Source organism: Lutjanus erythropterus, chromosome 3 (genome assembly GCF_056507025.1).
Source record: "Lutjanus erythropterus isolate fLutEry1 chromosome 3, fLutEry1.hap2, whole genome shotgun sequence".
NCBI lineage: Eukaryota > Metazoa > Chordata > Actinopteri > Lutjaniformes > Lutjanidae > Lutjanus > Lutjanus erythropterus.
Window position 1 is genome coordinate 18,396,794 of NC_139319.1, and position 23,350 is coordinate 18,420,143.

At 36.8% G+C, this 23,350-nt stretch overlaps 2 protein-coding genes and 1 long non-coding RNA gene across 3 annotated transcripts; 1 reads left to right on the forward strand and 2 right to left on the reverse strand.

Moving 5' to 3' along the window:
* Positions 1 to 355: 355 nt before the first annotated feature.
* On the reverse strand, positions 356 to 3,762 carry LOC146329876 (beta-galactosidase-like). The gene is made up of 7 exons (XM_084714453.1): positions 3,628 to 3,762; positions 3,175 to 3,249; positions 2,964 to 3,053; positions 2,742 to 2,855; positions 1,401 to 1,532; positions 1,033 to 1,266; positions 356 to 610 (listed from the first exon to the last, which is right to left on the reverse strand). Exons 2-7 carry the CDS (start codon positions 3,181 to 3,183, stop codon positions 356 to 358), a joined length of 834 nt encoding a protein of 277 aa, XP_084570579.1. The 5' UTR covers positions 3,184 to 3,249; positions 3,628 to 3,762.
* Positions 3,763 to 11,449: 7,687 nt separating this feature from the next.
* LOC146329877 (uncharacterized) lies at positions 11,450 to 12,505 on the reverse strand. Its single transcript, XM_084714454.1, has 2 exons — positions 12,433 to 12,505; positions 11,450 to 12,342 (listed from the first exon to the last, which is right to left on the reverse strand). The coding sequence occupies exons 1-2, from the start codon at positions 12,467 to 12,469 to the stop codon at positions 12,011 to 12,013; spliced, it is 369 nt and encodes a 122-aa protein (XP_084570580.1). The 5' UTR covers positions 12,470 to 12,505; the 3' UTR covers positions 11,450 to 12,010.
* A 4,615-nt stretch (positions 12,506 to 17,120) lies between these two features.
* LOC146329878 (uncharacterized) lies at positions 17,121 to 17,635 on the forward strand. The gene is made up of 3 exons (XR_014769791.1): positions 17,121 to 17,217; positions 17,328 to 17,387; positions 17,504 to 17,635. It is a non-coding gene; the product is annotated as an uncharacterized LOC146329878 (long non-coding RNA).
* Positions 17,636 to 23,350: the final 5,715 nt, after the last annotated feature.

Sequence of the window (23,350 nt, forward strand, 5' to 3'; positions counted from 1 at the left end):
CAGTTGTATAATAGTACACAATTTCCCTGATATGTTTTTCACATTAAAAATAAAACATTCTCTGAAATACAGGCCGCTGTGATGTTTTGGCAGTGTTTCAATTGTCAATAATCCCTTTGTGGAGAGAAAAAAAAGGCTTTTAATGAAAATGTCACCCAGCATCAGTGAGGTAGAGACGCCCACATGTTGATGTGATGATGGTTAAATACAGCATTTGGCTAAAAATCATCACTTTTCAAAAGACACATTCAATCACTGATGTGATGTCCCAGATTGACCCTCTTTCACATGTTACAGCTTTTAAAAATCAAAGATAGTGCAAATTGATTTTGTGCAGCAGTGAGTTCCCTGATTATCACGACAGATCGTCTTTAACAAAGAGTCTCCTGTGTGGTTTGTGGTCAGACTGGACTGTTGCATTCAGGATTGGGGTGTCAGTGAACTCCATGCTGCACGGCCCTGAGCTGCAGGGGGCCTCCTCCAGCTCCAGGACGGTCACGTTGTTGGGTGCTGCTGTACTGAGGATGTTGGCGGGGACGAAAAGTGTCACCTGAGGGCCTCGGGCCGGCCAGTAGCGTCCCACGTTGAAGCCGTTAATCCAAACCTGTCCCTGATAAAAACATAGTAAAAGCACTGATTACTTTAGTTTAATGGATTTGCATTGGATTTTAGTATTAATACATCCTTAATGAAATTTTAAAAAAAACACAGCACTCATCTCTTAGTTTAAAACCTAAGACCTAACTTAAAAAAACTCAAACAGCATTTTTTATTAGCACTTTCTCCACATTTATAGTAAGGCTGCAGCTAAAGATTATTTTAGTCTTGTTTGTTATTATTTAAGCCGGGGTAGGCTGTCTATTTTTAGCATTCCATAATAACCTTTAAGCAGGAAGTAATTCCATTGATTAAATTAAATTAAATTAACATTAAAATCAGTAATATATGTAACCATGAACAGCCAGGGTTTTTTCTCCTAATGCTGCATTCGATTAAAAAAAAAAAAAAAAAAAAAGGTAAAATACGACATGCCTTCTTCCATTTTGGCAGTTTGATGTAGGTGTCCTGGGGGAGGTCTGGGATGCTGTCAGGAATGATGAAGCTTCCTTGGTAGAAGGTTGGAAGGGAGAGCGCAGCGTGCTGAGGAGCATCTGTTGATGTGGTTTCATTCAGAATTCCCTGACGCACCGCCTCATCGATACTCAGACTGAACATGGTCCAGCCGGTGAGCGTGTCTTTACCCAGAGTCATGTTGGTCACCAGACCCTGTGCAGCAAAGACACCAGAGCAAGTTAACGACGTAACCAATCACTTCACACGAGTTGCAATTCACACGGACGTCTCAGCTTGTTGGCAAGAAGTTTTACTTCACAAAAAACATAAAATCTACTCTAAAAAACCTTGAAGTCGTTGATGTCTTTTCCGTAGTTGATGCGGCCCATATTCTCCACCAGTATGTCCAGCTGACTGCCAGCTTTCCCAGTCACATTGATGGTTAAGGCCTTGTTCCTTTCAAGAATCCCCACAGCCACCTTAAGAAGAAATCAGTTATAGACAGACAGACAGACAGACAGACAGACAGATAGATAGATAGAAATCAAACAAGAATATCAATAAAGTTCAATTATACAACAAACCCAATAGGCAAATACTCAAGCAACAGTACACACTTGTTTATTCTTACCCCTCTTTATCAACTATTCATCTATTCAGCTTTCCCAATTCTATATACAACATAAATATAAACACTTATCCCAAATTTAAATAGAACCCAATACAATTCATAACAAACATCCTAATTCCAAGTTGGTATACGTACAATTTAGTTTGAATGCATTTTTAACTGGTATGAAAATACCATACTTATCATTTAAAAGCTATTCAAGTCTGTATCGATTGACTCTGCATTTTATTCATATTATCTATTTATTTATGATTTCATTTTGCGTTGTATTAGAGATGGGCGGATTATAACAAAGCTCACTTCTGTGAAACTTACTGTTTTAATAAATTGTGCTGGAGCTTGTGTCGAATAACGAGGATCGTGTGATGGGTGATGTCTGAAGCTTCAGTTGTCACCGGTGCGTCAGAAAGCGCCGCGCTCAGTTTGAGAGTTTTGAAAGTTTTACTGCTGAACGAAGATGTTCTATAATAATAATATAATATTGATATCAGAGAGGTGTGGTGGTGCTTCAGTTTCAAGAGGGGGTTTGCTCATTGCAATTAAGTTTTTATTGTTAAATTGTTTAGTTTATTTTTTTATTATAATATGGTGGGTTTGGTTATGTAAATGTACTATATAGTTTTATTTAAGTTTTTGGCTATTTTTCATCAGTCAACTGAAATGCTTTTTTCAGATCTAGCTTTATATTAGTTATATTTAGATTAGTTTTAGTAAACTATAATAACCTTGTACAAGACCAGAGTTCCAGTAATGATACTAAAATAATACTTTTTTGTGTGTTACAAGAAAAATATAAACATGTTTCCCTACAAATGTTTATTTTTATATTTAGCAAAAGAAGCTTAACTCCTCACATGTCCAATGTTGTCTGAACACAAGCAGTCTACTGCTCACCTAAAACTGTTTAAGTGAACAAAAAACAACGTTGAGTTTGAACAGCACCAGAGACATATGTAAAGTTGATGGACAGCTGTATGTCTGACTGATCAGTGATAACAAAAGCTGAGCCCAACAAGGCATCTGCCTTTAATACCTGACAAGAACCAATCAGACTCACCCCGTCCACTGACACATACGCCCTGTCATGGACGCCGTTCAATGGAGATGACAGTGGAGTCGGTGTGCTGCAGTCAACAGGCAGAGACGTCCTGTAGAGCACGTAACCAAAGGCCTGCAGGACAAACAGGACAGAGATTTACATTTACGAGCAAAACTCAAATCACATGACAGACTGTTGCTGGTGGTTTTACTGCATAAACAGAAAAACGTTAAATGATACCTGGTTCAGTTCAATGAAAGTCTGAGGATACATGCTTTTCACAGGGCCGGAGAAAGACAGTTTTTCTAAAGCATCTGATATCGTCTGGAGCTGTGGTGACAGAAGGCTGCTTTTACCATTTATTCTTCATAGTTTAAATCACAAAACAGTGTTTCAATGGTCATTTCTATAAAGTAAAAGTTTTAATAACTTAAAATACAGATAACTGTACCTTTTTCATCCCAACAGTCCCATATGCGTACTTGGGAGTTGTTGGTGGAATTGGTCCCTCTGGTATCTTATTGTACTGTTGTGAAAAAAACACATTAGCTCTTCCAGGTGACAAATACTGTAAACAAAATACAGCTGAAGTGCAGTGTTGTGCTAGTTACTGAAAACCAGTAACTAGTTACCGTTACTAGTTACTTTATTTCAAAAGTAACTCAGTTACTTTACTGATTACTTAAACCAAAAGGTAACGCAGTACGGTGAAAAGTAACTTTTTAGTTACTATGAAAAAAAAGGTTTCCCATTAGGTTAAGTTTTCTTTGGTATTCGCGCTCCAGGTACTTAGAAAAAAGTGTTTCGTCCCGTTTGCAGTGTGACGCCCGGTATCATGCTAACTAGCTTCCTAAAAGCGGGCGACTCCACAATAGAAACTGGCTGCATGTCTTCTACAACATACCTTGCAATGGCTTTATCAACTTTTTCCTGGTTAGCAGGAGCAGTCAGTCCCTCGGTTCAAATCCAGCCGCTGTTGCTGAGTTGGTGGAGGTGAAGCGGCATCACAGTCTGTGTCTGTACTCTTAGCTACTAGCTTACTAGCTTCGTCGCAGCATGTTGTTTCTGTAGGTGTTTCAACAGGTTTGAATCGCTATTTTGGGCCGTAGATAAGATCTTTGATCCAAGACACAACTTACATTTAACTAAAACGTTCTTGTCTTTGTGCTCGACAAAGGTCAAGTAGTGAGAATATCTCCATGTAAAGAAACTTGACTTGGGCTCCGCCGCCGACGCCATGATGATACCAGTCTGTAAACAGACACACCCACACGGCGTGTCTTCTCCCGTCTCCCCGCTGACACACACACACACACACACACACACACACACAGGAAGATTCAGGACTACACAGCTCTGGCTCAGTCCCAACACTGCTGATGAGTATTTCAGATCATATCAGATTCAACTTTATTGTCATTGCACAGTGAAAGTATGTTTAGCATTTAACCAGAAGCGAAAAATCAGTTAAGTGCATTGACATGCACATACATATTGTGGTAATACTTTATATAGAATAAACAGGAAGGAGTTGGTATGAAAACGCTAAAAAAAAATAGACCATGAATGAGATATATAATAATACATCAAATACTGCAATACTGCAATAAAAATGTCTTGATATCGTACCAAACTATGCTGATATCACCTCTGATATTACATGATTATTTCATTTAATTATTTTTATTTTATAAAAGGACTGCTACTTACTGCTGCATTGTTTTTGTTTGTTTTTTGTTTTTTTGCAACTGTACATACACAATTCAAAAATTAATTGCCAAAGACAATTCATGACAATGTTTTTGCTCATGTTTAGGTCATGGCTGGCTACTTTCAGTTTATTTTAATAAAAATGGAAAGCCAAAGCACTTTAAAGATATTATATGTAGCATTTTTGCATTACAATATATACGTATCGTATAAAAATGATTAGACCAAATGACACATGAAATGAATATTACCAAATTTTTCCAACCATGTTCACTCTTAGAGAAATCCCTGATATTTTTGAATGAAACGGTCCATTTCACTCAGTCAAGTAAAACAAAAAAACAAAAAAATGCTGTACACATCAGATTTATTGTTTTGATAAAGGACATTTTCTCAAGTTATCATTTGTTTTGTGTTTAAATATCGCAATAAATTTTGTATTGTGGAATTTCTTTTTTGTGGTTTTATTGTACAGAGCCAGACTGACATACTGTGTATGTTCTGCCCATATTACTGCCCAATAATGGCCTTGGCACAGCTATATCATATACTAAGAACTGGTCTATATGTTGTTTGATTACTTTTTACAGAACGTAATGTATATTTTAATTTTAATTTTTTGTTTTGCAGGGAGTAATTTATTAATATTTGATTATTTTTCTTGATTCAAGTTGTTATATATTATATATTATATTATATATATCACTGTCCTGTGAGAACCATGTATCTCTAAGAAGTCAGAAAACAGCATTTTTTCAGCTTTGTGGATTAAACAGTTTAGTATTTGCCTCTGGGGTGTAGTTTAGACACACAATGTTGGACAATTTGGAATTAAATTACAAAATAAGTACAGTACTTGATATAAATGTACGTAGTTTGCATCACTAACAGGTGTGAATTTATGTGTGTTAATATGTGTTCTTCAGTGCCTTCTGTCCACTTTAAGTTCTTAAGACTTTTCTGTAGAGGCACAAAAACATTTTGGTGGGTGCTGAAGCAAAAAAAGTTATTTCGCTGCACATGGACACAAAAAAAATGTTGCCTCCATCTGTAGAAAATCCACAAGTTGCATGTTTGATATTGTCTGTGTCACACCATTACAAAAATAGAAACTGTATCAACAAGAACACTGGAATTGATATTGAATATGAGACTATTACACTTACAGGATTAACCAGAGCGAGACACAGGAGGCATCCAAGCACCAATGCTATCTATCTATCTATATCTATAATTTCATGCATTTGAAGAAAAATGAACATATTTGGTCCACGTTTCATTGATGCAGTTTATTTAGCAGACAGTACAGAGAATACAGTGTTATTGAGCTACATGATTAATTAAGATATGACTGAAAGTGATGAGTGTGAAAACAAGTTTGAAAAGATAAACAAGCTGTTGTCATGACTAACTAACAAAAAACAAAGCTGATGCTAAAAGTTTATGTAACACAATACTTGTTGTCATTCACTCTTTGGCTGCTGTTTGAATTTTAGGTCTGATTGGGAATTTCGTGCGTTTTTTCCTAGATCTTTGAACTAAGTAATGATACCATTTCCTACGTGTTTCTGCTGCTGCAGCTGTTGTTGTTGTTGTTGCCTGGTTGGTGGTTGCAGCCTTCAAAACAATCAGGAACATACATTGTCAAATATAAAGCAGAGAAAGTTGTCAGGAATTTTACAGTGACTGACATTCAGCTGTGTTGAATGTTGAATTCTAGAGAAAGCACTCACCTCAACGGAGTTAGACTCTGATAAATCTGACCGAGCAATTCGTTTGTGCGCCGCCTCCATCTGGAGAACATATACAAGTTGTATCTTTGATATTGCCTGCATTGTACCATTATAATAATAGAAAGTGTATCAACAAGAACACCTGTTGAGTTTGAGACTGTTGCACTTACAGGATTAGCCAGAGCGAGGCTCAGGAGGCATCCAAGCACCAATGCAAACTTCAGCATGTTTACAGAGATCACACCTGAGAAAAAAAAATATGAAAGATGTGTTCATATGAACAGAATATCACAAAACATCAGCAACATCACCATTTTAGCAACTTCACACAGAAAACACAGAAACTAAAGATTCCCATAATTACCTTCATGTCTTCACAACTTCAGCAGACTGTCTCGAAGATGACCGAGGAGGTTGATGTGTTGCTGAATGTTGAGCTTTTCTTTTATACAGTTACAGGAGCTGATGGAAGGTCATTGGCATTAAGTATTATTGGGAAATTGTGATTATTAGGAAATCTTCCACTTCCACATTAAGGTGAGCAAATTGGCAATTCAGGTAATCGAGGTATCAAAGTATTAAGGTAAATTATTAATCGTTGTACAACTCAAGGTTGCAAAACAAAATAAAAGTTGCTGGTCATTCATACCACACACACATAGAACATGTGTACAGATAATTACATTTAGAACAGAATAGGATAAAGAATGAAATCAAATGAAATAAAATATGCAATAATAATACAATATATATAGGCCTACATATACACATAATCACCCAGGAAATCATTCCGTAGCACATTTTTTGAATTTGCATGGTGCTGGTGGGGTAATACCCTTCTCCTCTGGTGGCCCCATGACTGAAAAAATAGTGCAAAAATGCCCTCTTGGTTGTTCCTGAGACACTGCGATGACGTGCCTTCATAAGTGGCCTTTAGTGGACAAAATGTGCTAAAGTGCGTCTAGTGTGTCCTTCCATTTGACAAACATGATCAAGAGTCCTCTGTTGCCCTCCCAGTGGATCAAATTTGATAAAGTCCATCAAGACTTTCTGTGCACTGGTGCCCTGCTGCATACTGCTGATGCCCTTATTTCTTTTGCCCCTGCCCCCCAGACTGAGTCCACCACTGCTCCTGGCTAATGCCCAGTTTTAAGGGCCCAAAAATGGACTGAACAAATTGGGACTCGAGCAACATGAAATCAGAGACTATTGTGCCCACATATCACAGAGATCTGCTTCACCATAACATCCCACATCAAACACTTGACAGACAAACCATGTTACATGCCGACAGAGCAACTGGGCAAGAGGAAGCAGACTGTGTTTATATCAGTGATGCTTGGTGCTCAAATGCAGTTTTTCCCAGATGCTGAATTTTTGTATGTGAAGATGTCGATCATATTATCATCACTATCTTGCTGCTGTTTACATAACCCCAGATGCAAATTCAAAAAATGTGCAATAGAATGTTTTCCTGGGTGATTATGTGAATATGTAGGCCTATATATATATGTATATAAATAAATCTATTCTGTATTATTATCGCATATTTTATTTCATTTGATTTCATTCTTTATCCTATTCTGTTCTGAATGTAATTATCTGTACACATGTTCTATGTGTGTGTGGTATGAATGACCAGCAACTTTTATTTTGTTTTGCAACCTTGAGTTGTACAACGATTAATAATTTACCTTAATACTTTGATACTTCGATTACCTGAATTGCCACTTTGCTCACCTTAATGTGGAAGTGGAAGATTTCCTAATAATCACAATTTCCCAATAATACTTAATGCCAATGACCTTCCATCAGCTCCTGTAACTGTAAAAAAGAAAAGCTCAACATTCAGCAACACATCAACCTCCTCGGTCATCTTCGAGACAGTCTGCTGAAGTTGTAAAGACATGAAGGTAATTATGGGAATCTTTAGTTTCTGTGTTTTCTGTGTGAAGTTGGTAAAATGGTGATGTTGCTGATGTTTTGCGATATTCTGTTCATATGAACACATCTTTCATATTTTTTTTTCTCAGGTGTGATCTCTGTAAACATGCTGAAGTTTGCATTGGTGCTTGGATGCCTCCTGAGCCTCGCTCTGGCTAATCCTGTAAGTGCAACAGTCTCAAACTCAACAGGTGTTCTTGTTGATACACTTTCTATTATTATAATGGTACAATGCAGGCAATATCAAAGATACAACTTGTATATGTTCTCCAGATGGAGGCGGCGCACAAACGAATTGCTCGGTCAGATTTATCAGAGTCTAACTCCGTTGAGGTGAGTGCTTTCTCTAGAATTCAACATTCAACACAGCTGAATGTCAGTCACTGTAAAATTCCTGACAACTTTCTCTGCTTTATATTTGACAATGTATGTTTCTGATTGTTTTGAAGGCTGCAACCACCAACCAGGCAGCAACAACAACAACAGCTGCAGCAGCAGAAACACGTGGGAAATGGTATCATTACTTAGTTCAAAGACCGAAGAAATCTCCCCTGAAATCCAGAACCGAACCTAAAATTCAAACAGCAATCAATAAATGAATGACAACAAGTATTGTGTTACATAAAATTTTAGCATCAGATTTGTTTGTTGTTAGTTAGTCATGACAACACTTTGTTTTTCTTTTCAAACTTGTTTTCACACTCATCACTTTCAGTCATATTTTAATTAATCATGTGGCTCAATAACACTGTATTCTCTGTACTGTCTGCTAAATAAACTGCATCAATGAAACATGTGGACCAAATATGTTTATTTTTCTTCAAATGCATGAAATTATAGATATAGATAGATAGATAGCATTGGTGCTTGGATGCCTCCTGTGTCTCGCTCTGGTTAATCCTGTAAGTGTAATAGTCTCATATTCAATATCAATTCCAGTGTTCTTGTTGATACAGTTTCTATTTTTGTAATGGTGTGACACAGACAATATCAAACATGCAACTTGTGGATTTTCTACAGATGGAGGCAACATTTTTTTTGTGTCCATGTGCAGCGAAATAACTTTTTTTGCTTCAGCACCCACCAAAATGTTTTTGTGCCTCTACTGAAATGTCTTAAGAACTTAAAGTGGACAAAAGGCACTGAAGAACACATATTAACACACATAAATTCACACCTGTTAGTGATGCAAACTACGTACATTTATATCAAGTACTGTACTTATTTTGTAATTTAATTCCAAATTGTCCAACATTGTGTGTCTAAACTACACCCCAGAGGCAAATACTGAACTGTTTAATCCACAAAGCTGAAAAAATGCTGTTTTCTGACTTCTTAGAGATACATGGTTCTCACAGGACAGTGATGCTAGACATTAAATGGTCTTATAGACCATCATGCATTGCTGTAGATTAAACTAACCACAGTGGCCCAAAGTGGCTAAAATGAGCTCAACCTTAAACATCTACAGCAGTAAACAGCATTAACATTAATGCAATATTATTAATCCAGAAACATAAAACATCAAAACACTGACAGAGAACATTTTACTGCAACATTATTACTTTTACTTTAAGTACATTTATCTGATAATATTTATATACTTTTACTTCAATAAGTTTTTGTCAATGTAGTAATTTTTACAGTGTGATATTAGTACTTTTGCTTTAGTAAAGGATCTGTATACTTTTTGTCTTGTTACTGTTATCTACGGTAGAGTAATATATGGAGTCTTTAGTTCTGCTTCGTCCTCTTATTAACGTAGTAAACAGTGACACATGCTTTGACACAAGGAGGAGGCAGAGCCCTTGCCGACCTCACAGGGTCCTACATGACTTGCGTAGTGTGCTACAGGGCCGACCGGCTCTGATTATGTCTTATATTAAGTGCTACACCTGCAGTTTCACCTGAAGTATCTCCTGTCTGTGGTTCACAGCTTTCTGAGGACGGTGGCTTTATTAAAAATTGTGGATTTTCATGTTCATAATGTATGTTTTTTACATTAGTAATTTATTTTACACACAATTTGACATAAGTTTTGGTAATGAATTGATTTAAGCAACAAAAAATCTGAGGAGCCACTTGGGAGCCGAGAAAGCAGGCTCTTTTTAGTGAGCCGAGCCAAAAGAACCGGCTCTCTAAAAGGAGCCGGAATTCACATCACTAATGAGAATGAAATACTTCTTCTTCAGGGCAGGATAGGGAGGCCAGGAGCCTGTTAGCGGCGTATTACTGCCTCTCTGTTAGACTCCAGTCCTGCACACTGACACACATGCAGTGCAGTCAGAGAGAGACTGAGAGAAATTACTTGTGCAATGTCATTTTCAAATCATAAAAGATGTGGGGCTTTTGAGAAAACATCCGGGGCTCTAGCCTCAGTAGCCACTCCCTAAATCAGCCTCTGTTACAAATATTGTTCACTTTCCCTCATAAATACAAAGAATTGAGGTTTTTGTTTGTAAATTTGTGAATGTGGCTGAAATGTGCTCATAGTATCTGACCTATAGTGTAGACCTGTTCATATTTATCGATATGTACTGTATCTATCTGATCTATAGTGTGTACATTGTGTTTATAGTATAAATCCAGCAGTTTATTCTCTATATAATGTCTTACCATTGCCAATACTGGCACCTATACCTGTTCTACTGTAACAGCTGCACATATTCATACTAGAGATGTAAAAAATACCAAAAACTCGTTACGATGCTGCTGCTGGTTGGACAGTCTGTAATTAACGAAGGGTTTCACACTCGATACTGAAGGAAGCACAGCACAGTTTATAAATCAATATGTGTTTAATTTGATTACAGAAACCAGGTGACACACAGCAAACATCAGTCCAGGTAGCATTTCAGCAGAGGAGCACTGTTTCTGGGCCTCTTTCTGGTTACAAAACAAATATTTGACTGGTGTTTTCATTTTGTATTTCTGAAACCAAGAGTGTGTTTGATCATATGACCACATTTTATTTTCAGTAACAGAACAAACCATTGCAAAGGAGTGTTTGCCATTCTTTTTATGAGGGTGAGGCCCCCTTCTTAAAAAGTATCACTTAGGCAAATAGTGTCAGTGTCAACAAGTCATTTTGATGTACAGTGATACACACAGACCATGTGGAAAGAATTATGAAATATCAGTATGCAGATGATAACATGTCTGCTGACCGATGGATATACTATATATATTTTTTTAATTTGTGGGTTTTTTTCAGTAATAAATATTGATGATCAGCAGGTACTTCCTACAAACTCCAAAAGTCAGGGGCACACAAAATAGGATTTTTTTTATATATGTATATATATATATATATATATATATATATATATATATATATATATATATATATATAATTTACACATTGCTGGTACAGAAAAAGTAATTGAACACTATGATTTTGCCGCGAGCCAAATTTCAGGCAGGACAATAAAAACATAACTGAACTGAGGTTTTGAATGAGCTCGTAGATCTTTTTTTTTTAATAGGTTTGGTACTTTCAATACTTTATTTAACAGAAGTTACATCCTTTAAACATGTGGTATCAAAAAACATTGATACTCAGATACTTTTGACAACCTTAAAACGAGTTTAGTTCATGTTTGTGAAAAGGGTCATTTTGACATAATTATTAAGAGAAAAAATGAAACGTTGAAAACCAGCCATTAAATGTTTCATGTCAATAACTTTAAAGATTATAACTATAAAAAGACACAGACTGACATATTCTGAAAGCAACCAAACTTTTATCATACATGTTAACACACTGGATCATCTAGATTTTTGAAACCTATCAACATGAGTGCTCAATAACATGATTATTAACTTATATGTTTTGACATAAATTACATTCTGAACAATGACTGTATTCTGTAAAAAACAGTTACAGGCAACACAACCAAGTTACACTGTGAAGAGGAACTTGTAAAGAACAAAACTGAGGTAACAAACAGCCCGGCTGCTCGTGTATGTGATCCCAGCATGTGCAGCAGCAGCCCTGTTTGTAGCAGTGGTGTTTGTGTTTGTGGAGTTTGCCGATACAATCGCTGTCGTGGCGGTGGCAGCGGTCGTTGCAGCTGCAGCAGTTGTGGCTGCTGTTGCACCTGTGGCGGCCGTGCCTGCAATGGTCGTACCTGCAGCGATTGGACCAGTGGCAGTCGTTCCTGCGACGGTCGCGCCTGCGGCGCTTGTAGCTGCTGCAGTTATAGCTGGAGCTGTCTGACCATTTGCTGATGCTATTAAGCAATAAATAAAACATTATTAATTTTCCCAAAAATTTGCAACATACTGTAAAATATATATTTTAAAAACATGTTTTTACTCACCAATGATCAGGAGTTGTATCAGAACTGCCAGAAGCATCTTAAATCTCTGTTGTGTCTATAGGAAAAAATGAAAGTGATGTTTTGTCCAATAAAACAGTTCCTTCCCCTTAATGTGTATCTGTAATATATTTCCTGTAATAAATCATAAAATGACTGCAATATATCACTAGAGATTAAGAGATGTTCAGTTGAAATACTCCAAAGTAACAAGTCACTCCAACCACAGACTGTATATTACATAAGATTTCAACCTGTTCAATGTACCATCTGTGGCTCCAACTCATTATTTGGACTGCTGTACTAATTTTTGCATGCACAATTACTACATATTGCTCCTTTAAAGATTAATTGAGTTTATCACAGATTTGAAAATACTAAAAAATAAACCTGAATATTGTAATAAAATCAGATAAGCCACATTCTAAGCTTGTCTACACATTAAAAGACATAAATAGGCCGTACTTACAAGCTGATGTCCTTCTCTTGCCTTACACTTCAATGAGTTCGCCCTCAGATGCGCACCTTTAACTCAGTCTCTGAGACTGTCAGTGCCTTTATATGGTGACTGGCAGACAAGAAAAATGATGAGAAAGAATCCCAACTTTAAATGTATATGAAGGATGGTCATTCCTTCCACACCGGTCACCTCAGTGTAACAAGTTGTTCTGTTTATCTGTCCATTTTAAAGGATGTCACACTATTCTACTGCAACCGAGAGGATTTACAAAGCAAACAGGCTGAGGACAAACTCAAGTTGTCCTGCTGCTGGACACAAAGACAGCAGTGTGTATATGACAGTTGTGAATCATTTGTACATAGGCTGCTTAGGCAGAACTTTAACAATGAGTTTGTCATGTGAGGGTCATGGAATGAGAATAAAGGTGAGGAAGAAGCGTGTCTTTGTGCACAACCTGCTCTCCAGATTTACTCTGCTATTTTTGGTGAACATTCAGTCCAAAGTTTTTGACTGAAACCAGGCCTCGTGATGCACTCTTAAATGCTGCATTACAAAGTTATGTGTCATTATAACTAGCAGTATGTTTTTGGAAGTCACACCACTGCCAAATACTAACAATATATTATTACTATTCAGTTTCAGCAACTGCTCCAATAATTCTGATAAATTCATGTCCTCGTATGATAGACTCAGTCAACCTGATACGTTTGCAAAAGAGTTAAAGCACCTCAAATCAAAATGGCCAACTTGACTTTCCTTAAATGTGTTGGTTCAGTTGATGTCAAACTACCTCATTTTATTCTGCAAATAACTGATCAGAAGTCATAATACTCAATGCTCATATGATCCATGTCTCCTCGTCATCAAAGACCAGTAATTCCAGCCTCAGGAAGCCCCATAGAACAAGGGAACTAAATGTGAAATATTTTTGTGTGGTAGATGACCTTTGACGTGACTTCTGTTGAACAGCAGCCACTGTTTATATTGAATTTAAAGGGTTAGTTCAGATTTTTTTTAAAGCCATTATATCCACTTACGCTCAATTGAAAGCCACAAGACACAAAAACAAAATTCTCCCAGAACACAGGAGTTGGGGGTCTACCACTGCCTCACATGGTTATTTAGTTTGTAATAATGAGTGACTTCAGTAAAAAGGGCTTTTTCTGGGCCCAAACCAACATGTTCGTTAAGTCAGTTGTGATCCAGATATTTTGTGGCTGCTGCACTTCTCAATGTAAAGTCATGGAGCTTCTGATTCACAATTGCCTCATTTCTGTCCTGCAATTTCTTTCTGCAACCGACATATGAACCAATCAACATGCAGATCTGCAATAAGCTATCATCAACCTATATACATATGTGTGTGTATTGGTTGATATTTGCTTATCACAGACCTTCATGTTGGTCAGTTCATATATACACTCACTGGCCACTTCATTACGTACACCTGTCCAACTGCTTATTAATGCAAATATCCAATCAACCAATCACATGGCAGCAACTCAGTGCATTTAGGCATGTAGACATGTTCACGATGAACTGCTGAGGTTCAAACCGAGCATCAGAATGGGGAGGAAAGGTGATTTAAGTGACTTTGAACTTGGCGTGGTTGTTGGTGCGAGACGAGCAGGTCTGAGTATTTCAGAAACTGCTGATGTACTGGGATTTTCACGGACAACCATCTCTAGGGTTTACGGAGAATAGTCCAAAAAAGAGAAAATGTCATGTGAGCGGCAGTTCTCTGGGCCAGAATGCCTTGTTGATGACAGAGGTCAGAGGAGAATGGCCAGACTGTACACACTTTGCGGCCGCTGCGGGTCCATCTGGTCTCAGGCGGAGGTTCCTGGGTCTCCTCCTCCATGTATCCCGCTTCAGAACTGGTCTGTTCCTCTGATATGGCTCTCTGCCTCTTTGACATGTTATTAATTACATTAGCTACACCACATTACTCTAACAAAGTTGTGTACCCACGTGTGATCACCACCAGCAGTGTGTACGTCTCTGTACTTCCGGTTCTGTAGCGGATGATAAACAAGGCGAGGACGCATCACCGCCACCTACTGGTCAGGAGGAGAACTGCAAACTCAATGCTGCACAAAGTTGTCCCTTTGTTTGATAAACCCTCAACTTTTCTTTTAACTGAAAATGAGACATTTACAAACATCAAAACACAGACACAACAAAAAACATTAAATATTCAAGGCACATTAGATAAAAAGCTGAAATATCTAAAATAATAATAGCTTATAATAACAAATCATTACGTGAGGATGGGGAACTCGGGAACACTGGTTTGGGTAGGACAACTATGGATGCAAATGATCGGGTCTGAGAGGCTACTTTAATTTTCAAAGTAGGCGATTACACAAGTGATTGAATGTGGTTCTGAAATAAAACAAAGGAAAAATATCTCACAACTCACTTCACCAAATAATATGAATTCACAATACTACAACTCAAAGCTTACAACAATCTGCTCAAACAATCATCCATGCAGGCGTTTGACATGAACTCAGAGAACCAAAGTTATATCCGTAACCCAACTTGTGTTTACTCAGCAATTAAGGGAGCGTATGTATGAGGCAGTAAAAAATTAAAAATACAAACTAAAAATACACAAAGAAGGGCAGGATAACACCAAACAAACTTGCCCTACATTTGAAGACACAGGAGCAGGATCTTACCTTACTCAGTCACGCACATCAATCAACAGGGAGGAAAGAAAAAGGTTAAATGTCCCTGCAGGCTGAGGGGAGATGTGGCTGTCCTGAAGCTGGTGCACACAGGGACTTTCCTACACATTAATATACAGTAAAAAATGAATTAAGTTACAAAAAAGAAGTCTGCACTCTTCCATAGCTGCACAGAAATGTCATTATCTGTATCTGTATAGTCTTCATTTGCTATAATAAATGACAAAGAAAAGCAGAAAATTCTCACATTTAAGAAGCTTGAACAAGCAAATGTTTGACTAACCAATCAGCTAATGCTCGCAGCTCTGTTTTAGTTGATTAATCTGTATAAATTTCAATTGTTTTATTTATTCTTAAAGTTTTGTTATTTTACTAATTCAGCTTTTTGTCGGCACTCTATATTTCCAAGTTAAAATAAAAGTTGAATTGTATCTCATTATTTTGATGTTTTGTTGGGTCTCTTAAATGTTCTGCAATGTGGACATTACGTTTCATCATTGCACTTTAAATGCTGTCTGTTCATCAGTATATATTCAGCAAGTTGTCAGGTTTTACATTTGGTGTCATACAAATGTTTTAATCTGTTTCCCAACATGTTATTAAGAAGTAAATGAACTATATAATCTTATCAAAACATTGGCTCCTCCTTTCTTTGACTTTTTCAAATTGTCTCTCTCCAACCACCTTTCCTGCTACTTCTGTTCGTTTTATCTTTTAATACCAGATTTTTAATTTAACCTTGTGTTTTTTAAGGCTTGTTTTTCAGATTCATGTGATCCCTTTGAAAAAAAAATCTTTATTAACACATACATGATTTGAAAGGACATCAAAATCAGATAAAGCAAAACAGAGGACAGTGTCCAACAGAAAACGACACCAGAAACAACATAAATCTCACAGTATGAAATAATTATGTAGAGATAATAATAAATTCACTCAGAAATGTCAAGGCTTTTACACATACATCAATTGTTTTGACAGCATTATTGTTTTGTAAGGAAGAAATTTACAAATCAGGGGCGGATCCACTTTATTCTCTGTACTATCTGCTAAATAAACTGCATCAATGAAACATGTGGACCAAATGATTATTTTTCTTAACATGCAAGAAATGATAGATAATACAATAATAGAAACTGTATCAACAAGAACACTGGAATTGATATTGAGTAACTTTCATTTTGTTTTGCAACCTTGAATTGTACAACGATTAATAATTTACCTTAATACTTTGATACTTCGATTACCTGAATTGCCAATTTGCTCACCTTAATGTGGAGGTGGAAGATTTCCTAATAATCACAATTTCCCAATAATACTTAATGCCAATGACCTTCCATCAGCTCCTGTAACTGTATAAAAGAAAAGCTCAACATTCAGCAACACATCAACCTCCTCGGTCATCTTCGAGACAGTCTGCTGAAATTGTGAAGACTTGAAGGTAATTATGGGAATCTTTAGTTTCTGTGTTTTCTGTGTGAAGTTAGTAAAATGGTGATGTTGCTGATGTTTTGTGATATTCTGTTCATATGAACACATCTTTCATATTTTTTTTTCTCAGGTGTGATCTCTGTAAACATGCTGAAGTTTGCATTGGTGCTTGGATGCCTCCTGAGCTTCGCTCTGGCTAATCCTGTAAGTGCAACAGTCTCAAACTCAACAGGTGTTCTTGTTGATACACTTTCTATTATTATAATGGTACAATGCAGGCAATATCAAAGATACAACTTGTATATGTTCTCCAGATGGAGGCGGCGCACAAACGAATTGCTCGGTCAGATTCATCAGAGTCTAACTCCGTTGAGGTGAGTGCTTTCTCTAGAATTCAACATTCAACACAGCTGAATGTCAGTCACTGTAAAATTCCTGACAACTTTCTCTGTTTTATATTTGACAATGTATGTTTCTGATTGTTTTGAAGGCTGCAACCACCAACCAGGCAACAACAACAACAGCTGCAGCAGCAGAAACACGTGGTAAACTGAATGCGCTCTTAGTTGAGACTGAGAGGACCCTTCAGTCGGAATGGGAACAGTACTGCAGTACCCACAGCTCCTATATTTGTATTGTATATAATATGATGTTACATAAAATTGCAGCACCAGCTTTGTTTTTTGTTAGTTAGTCATTACAACAGCTTGTTTTTCCTTTCAAACTTGTTTTCACACTCATCACTTTCAGTCATATCTTAATTAATCATGTAGCTCAATAACACTGTATTCTCTGTACTGTCTGCTAAATAAACTGCATCAATGAAACATGTGGACCAAATATGTTCACTTTTCTTAAAACGCATGAATAGATAGATAGATAGATAGATAGATAGATAGATAGATAGATAGATAGATAGATAGATAGATAGATAGATATTTGTGTTTTGTCCACAAAAGGCTGCTGGACTTTCACAGGAAAACAGTGCTGCCAAATAACCTAAATAATGGCAATAAATGGTGACAAGTTTTCAGACTGACACCTGGTGGCGATAACAAAAACAGCCTCTGACATGAGAGAAGACACTTCAGTATGAAAAACAGACATGTTTTCCCTGAGGGACAAAAGCAAACTGAATCAAGAAAAAATCTGAATCTGACACACCATTGATAAGTTGCTCATAAACAAGATCATCTTGGCAAAAGGTTTTATGATGTGCAGCTTCCTGATATGCTGCTTTTGGATAAAGCAGGAGTGATACAATATCTGACACATGTTGATAAAACTTGGAATTTTATTTATTTTCCAACCAATCATAGCCTATGCACTCAAGCTCTGCACAAACTAACTGACGTTAAATTTGAATTATTGATGAAATTCCAAAGATTCCATATTGATTCAATATAGTTGTATGTTAAATCACATTACAGGTACAGTGTGTAACACAAAATGAATATAACATTCATATATGTTTTTCCATTAGTCTATATTCAGCTGAAAATAAGGATCGTTGTGTGTTTTTTACCTTAGAATGAGCTGTTTATATCTGTCAGGGTTTGAGTTTACAGTTAGAGTTAGAGAAATTTCAAGACATATCTGGGCTAAAGAATACAAATTATAATGTTTCAATTATTGTTTTTTAGTACGTTGTTTTTGCACAGTATTTATGAGAAATCACTTCCCAGTTGAACTGTCTGAACTGTCTGAGCTGTTTCTCAATGATGATCAATGATCTATCTATCTATCTATCTATCTATCTATCTATCTATCTATCTATCTATCTATCTATCTATCTATCTATCTATCTATCTATCTATCATTTCTTGCATGTTAAGAAAAGCCCCACATCTTTTACGTTTTGAAAATGACATTGCACAAATAATTTCTCTCAGTCTCTCTCTGACTGCACTGCATGTGTGTCAGTGTGCAGGACTGGAGTCTAACAGAGAGGCAGTAATACGCCGCTAACAGGCTCCTGGCCTCCTTATCCTGCCCTGAAGAAGAAGTATTTCATTCTCATTAGTGATGTGAATTCCGGCTCCTTTTAGAGAGCCGGTTCTTTTGGCTCGGCTCACTAAAAAGAGCCTGCTTTCTCGGCTCCCAAGTGGCTCCTCAGATTTTTTGTTGCTTAAATCAATTCATTACCAAAACTTATGTCAAATTGTGTGTAAAATAAATTACTAATGTAAAAACATACATTATGAACATGAAAATCCACAATTTTTAATGAAGCCACCGTCCTCAGAAAGCTGTACATCAGCAGCAGCAGGAGCCGTCAGTGAACCACAGACAGGAGATACTTCAGGTGAAACTGCAGGTGTAGCACTTAATATAAGACATAATCAGAGCCGGTCGGCCCTGTAGCACACTACGCAAGTCATGTAGGACCCTGTGAGGTCGGCAAGGGCTCTGCCTCCTCTTTGTGTCAAAGCATGTGTCACTGTTTACTACGTTAATAAGAGGACGAAGCAGAACTAAAGACTCCATATATTACTCTACCATAGATAAGAGTAACAAGACAAAAAGTATTCAGATCCTTTACTAAAGCAAAAGTACTAATATCACACTGTAAAAAATGCTTTACTACAAGTAAAAGTCTTACATTCACAAAAACTTATTGAAGTAAAAGTATATAAATATTATCAGATAAATGTACTTAAAGTAAAAGTATTAATGTTGCAGTAAAATGTTCTCTGTCAGTGTTATGATGTTTTATGTTTCTGGATTAATAATATTGCATTAATGTTAATGCTGTTTACTGCTGTAGATGTTTAAGGTTGAGCTCATTTTAGCCACTTTGGGCCACTGTGGTTAGTTTAATCTACAGCAATGCATGATGGTCTATAAGACCATTTAATGTCTAGCATCACTGTCCTGTGAGAACCATGTATCATGTACCATGATTAAACAGTTCAGTATTTGCCTCTGGGGTGTAGTTTAGACACACAATGTTGGACAATTTAGAATTAAATGACAAAATAAGTACAGTACTTGATATAAATATAAATAAAGGGAGTTATGACATAACTTCTGGTGTTGCACAAGGAAGCTGCCTTGCCCCTCTGCTGTTCTCCCTATACATGCTGCCTCTCGGTAATATCATCAGGAAATACAATGTTAATTTCCATAACTACGCTGATGACACACAACTGTATATATCCGTAGAGCCAAATGACATAGATTCTGTACACTCCCTCACTACCTGCCTCTCAGGAATAAATAACTGGATGAGCAATAATTTTCTAAAATTAAATGAGGACAAGACAGAAATTTTATTAGTCGGCCCCTTATCAAAAAGGAAAGACCTGCTGGAAAAAACTGGCCATTTGTCCTCCTGGGTAAAACCAGAAGTAACGAGTCTGGGGGTTATCTTAGACTCTGAACTCAGTTTTATCCCCCACATAAATAAACTGACCAAGGTGGCATTTTTCCACCTTAGAAACATAGCCAAGGTACGGCCATTCCAGAGTCAGCAGAATGCTGAAAAACTAATCCATGCTTTTGTGTCAAGCAGATTGGACTATTAGAACGCACTACTTACTGGTCTTCCAAAAAAGTCCATTGACAGGCTACAACTAATTCAAAATTCGGCTGCTAGATTACTGACCAAAACAAAGAAGAGAGAACATATCACTCCAGTTCTAGCCACATTGCACTGGCTTCCTGTGTCTGCCAGAATTGACTTTAAAGTGTCCCTGCTTGTATACAAAGCTCTCAATGGCCTAGGACCATCCTACATTAGAGACTCTCTGCTGTTCTATGTTCCATCAAGACCTCTCAGGTCCTCCACTGCTGGGTTTTTAGACGCCCAAAACTATAACAAAAAGAAAATTGGAGATTCAGCTTTTTTCAGCTATGCTCCCAAACTGTGGAACAGCCTACCCAAACACATCAGAGAGGCAGGCTCTGTTGAGACATTCAAACGGCAGTTAAAGACACATCTTTTCAACCGAGCCTTCACAGTAGTTTGAAAGTAGTACAAAGGCTAAGTTAGTTAGTTCCTCTCCTTTTTTTTTTTTTTTTTTTTTTTTTTTTTTACTCCATGTCCAATGGCTTTTTCTAAATTGTCATTTTATACTATCTTTAGTATCATCATTATGTGTATGTTGTATGTATGCATTGCATATGTGTGTGTGTGTGTATATATGTATATATATATGCACATATATTCTTTTTAATCTTCTTTAAATTGTGCTGTTCTTGCTTAATTTTTATTGTATGTATATATATATTTGTACTTTTTACTACTATTCTTCATAGTCTCTATTATGTGAAGCACTTTGAGCTGCATGCTTTGTATGAAAGGTGCTATATAAATAAAGCTTATTATTATTATATATTATTATTAAATGTACGTAGTTTGCATCACTAACAGGTGTGAATTTATGTGTGTTAATATGTGTTCTTCAGTGCCTTCTGTCCACTTTAAGTTCTTAAGACTTTTCTGTAGAGGCACAAAAACATTTTGGTGGGTGCTGAAGCAAAAAAAGTTATTTCGCTGCACATGGACACAAAAAAAATGTTGCCTCCACAAGTTGCATGTTTGATATTGTCTGTGTCACACCATTACAATAATAGAAACTGTATCAACAAGAACACTGGAATTGATATTGAATATGAGACTATTACACTTACAGGATTAACCAGAGCGAGACACAGGAGGCATCCAAGCACCAATGCTATCTATCAATCTATATCTATAATTTCATGCATTTGAAGAAAAATAAACATATTTGGTCCACGTTTCATTGATGCAGTTTATTTAGCAGACAGTACAGAGAATACAGTGTTATTGAGCTACATGATTAATTAAAATATGACTAAAAGTGATGAGTGTGAAAACAAGTTTGAAAAGAAAAACAAGTTGTTGTCATGACTAACTAACAACAAACAAATCTGATGCTAAAATTTTATGTAACACAATACTTGTCATTCACTTATTGATTGCTGCTTGAATTTCAGGTTTGGTTTTGGATTTCGTGCGATATTTCCTCGGTCTTTGAACTAAGTAATGATACCATTTCCCAGGTGTTTCTGCTGCTGCAGCTGTTGTTGTTGTTGTTGTTGCCTGGTTGGTGGTTGCAGCCTTCAAAACAATCAGGAACATACATTGTCAAATATAAAACAGAGAAAGTTCTCAGGAATTTTACAGTGACTGACATTCAGCTGTGTTGAATGTTGAATTCTAGAGAAAGCACTCACCTCAACGGAGTTAGACTCTGATGAATCTGACCGAGCAATTCGTTTGTGTGCCGCCTCCATCTGGAGAACATATACAAGTTGTATCTTTGATATTGCCTGCATTGTACCATTATAATAATAGAAAGTGTATCAACAAGAACACCTGTTGAGTTTGAGACTGTTGCACTTACAGGATTAGCCAGAGCGAGGCTCAGGAGGCATCCAAGCACCAATGCAAACTTCAGCATGTTTACAGAGATCACACCTGAGAAAAAAAAATATGAAAGATGTGTTCATATGAACAGAATATCACAAAACATCAGCAACATCACCATTTTACAAACTTCACACAGAAAACACAGAAACTAAAGATTCCCATAATTACCTTCAAGTCTTCACAGCTTCAGCAGACTGTCTCGAAGATGACCGAGGAGGTTGATGTGTTGCTGAATGTTGAGCTTTTCTTTTTTACAGTTACAGGAGCTGATGGAAGGTCATTGGCATTAAGTATTATTGGGAAATTGTGATTATTAGGAAATCTTCCACTTCCACATTAAGGTGAGCAAATTGGCAATTCAGGTAATCGAAGTATCAAAGTATTAAGGTAAATTATTAATCGTTGTACAACTCAAGGTTGCAAAACAAAGTTGCTGGTCATTCATACCACACACACATAGAACATGTGTACAGATAATTACATTGAGAACAGAATAGGATAAAGAATGAAACCAAATGAAATAAAATATGCAATAATAATACAGAATAGATTTATTTATATACATATATATATATAGGCCTACATATACACATAATCACCCAGGAAAACATTCTATTGCACATTTTTTGAATTTGCATCTGGGGTTATGTAAACAGCAGCAAGATAGTGATGATAATATGATCAACATCTTCACATACAAAAATTCAGCATCTGGGAAAAACTGCATTTGAGCACCAAGCATCACTGATATAAACACAGTCTGCTTCCTCTTGCCCAGTTGCTCTGTCGGCATGTAACATGGTTTGTCTGTCAAGTGTTTGATGTGGGATGTTATGGTGAAGCAGATCTCTGTGATATGTGGGCACAATAGTCTCTGATTTCATGTTGCTTGAGTCCCAATTTGTTCAGTCCATTTTTCCGACTGGGCATTAGCCAGGA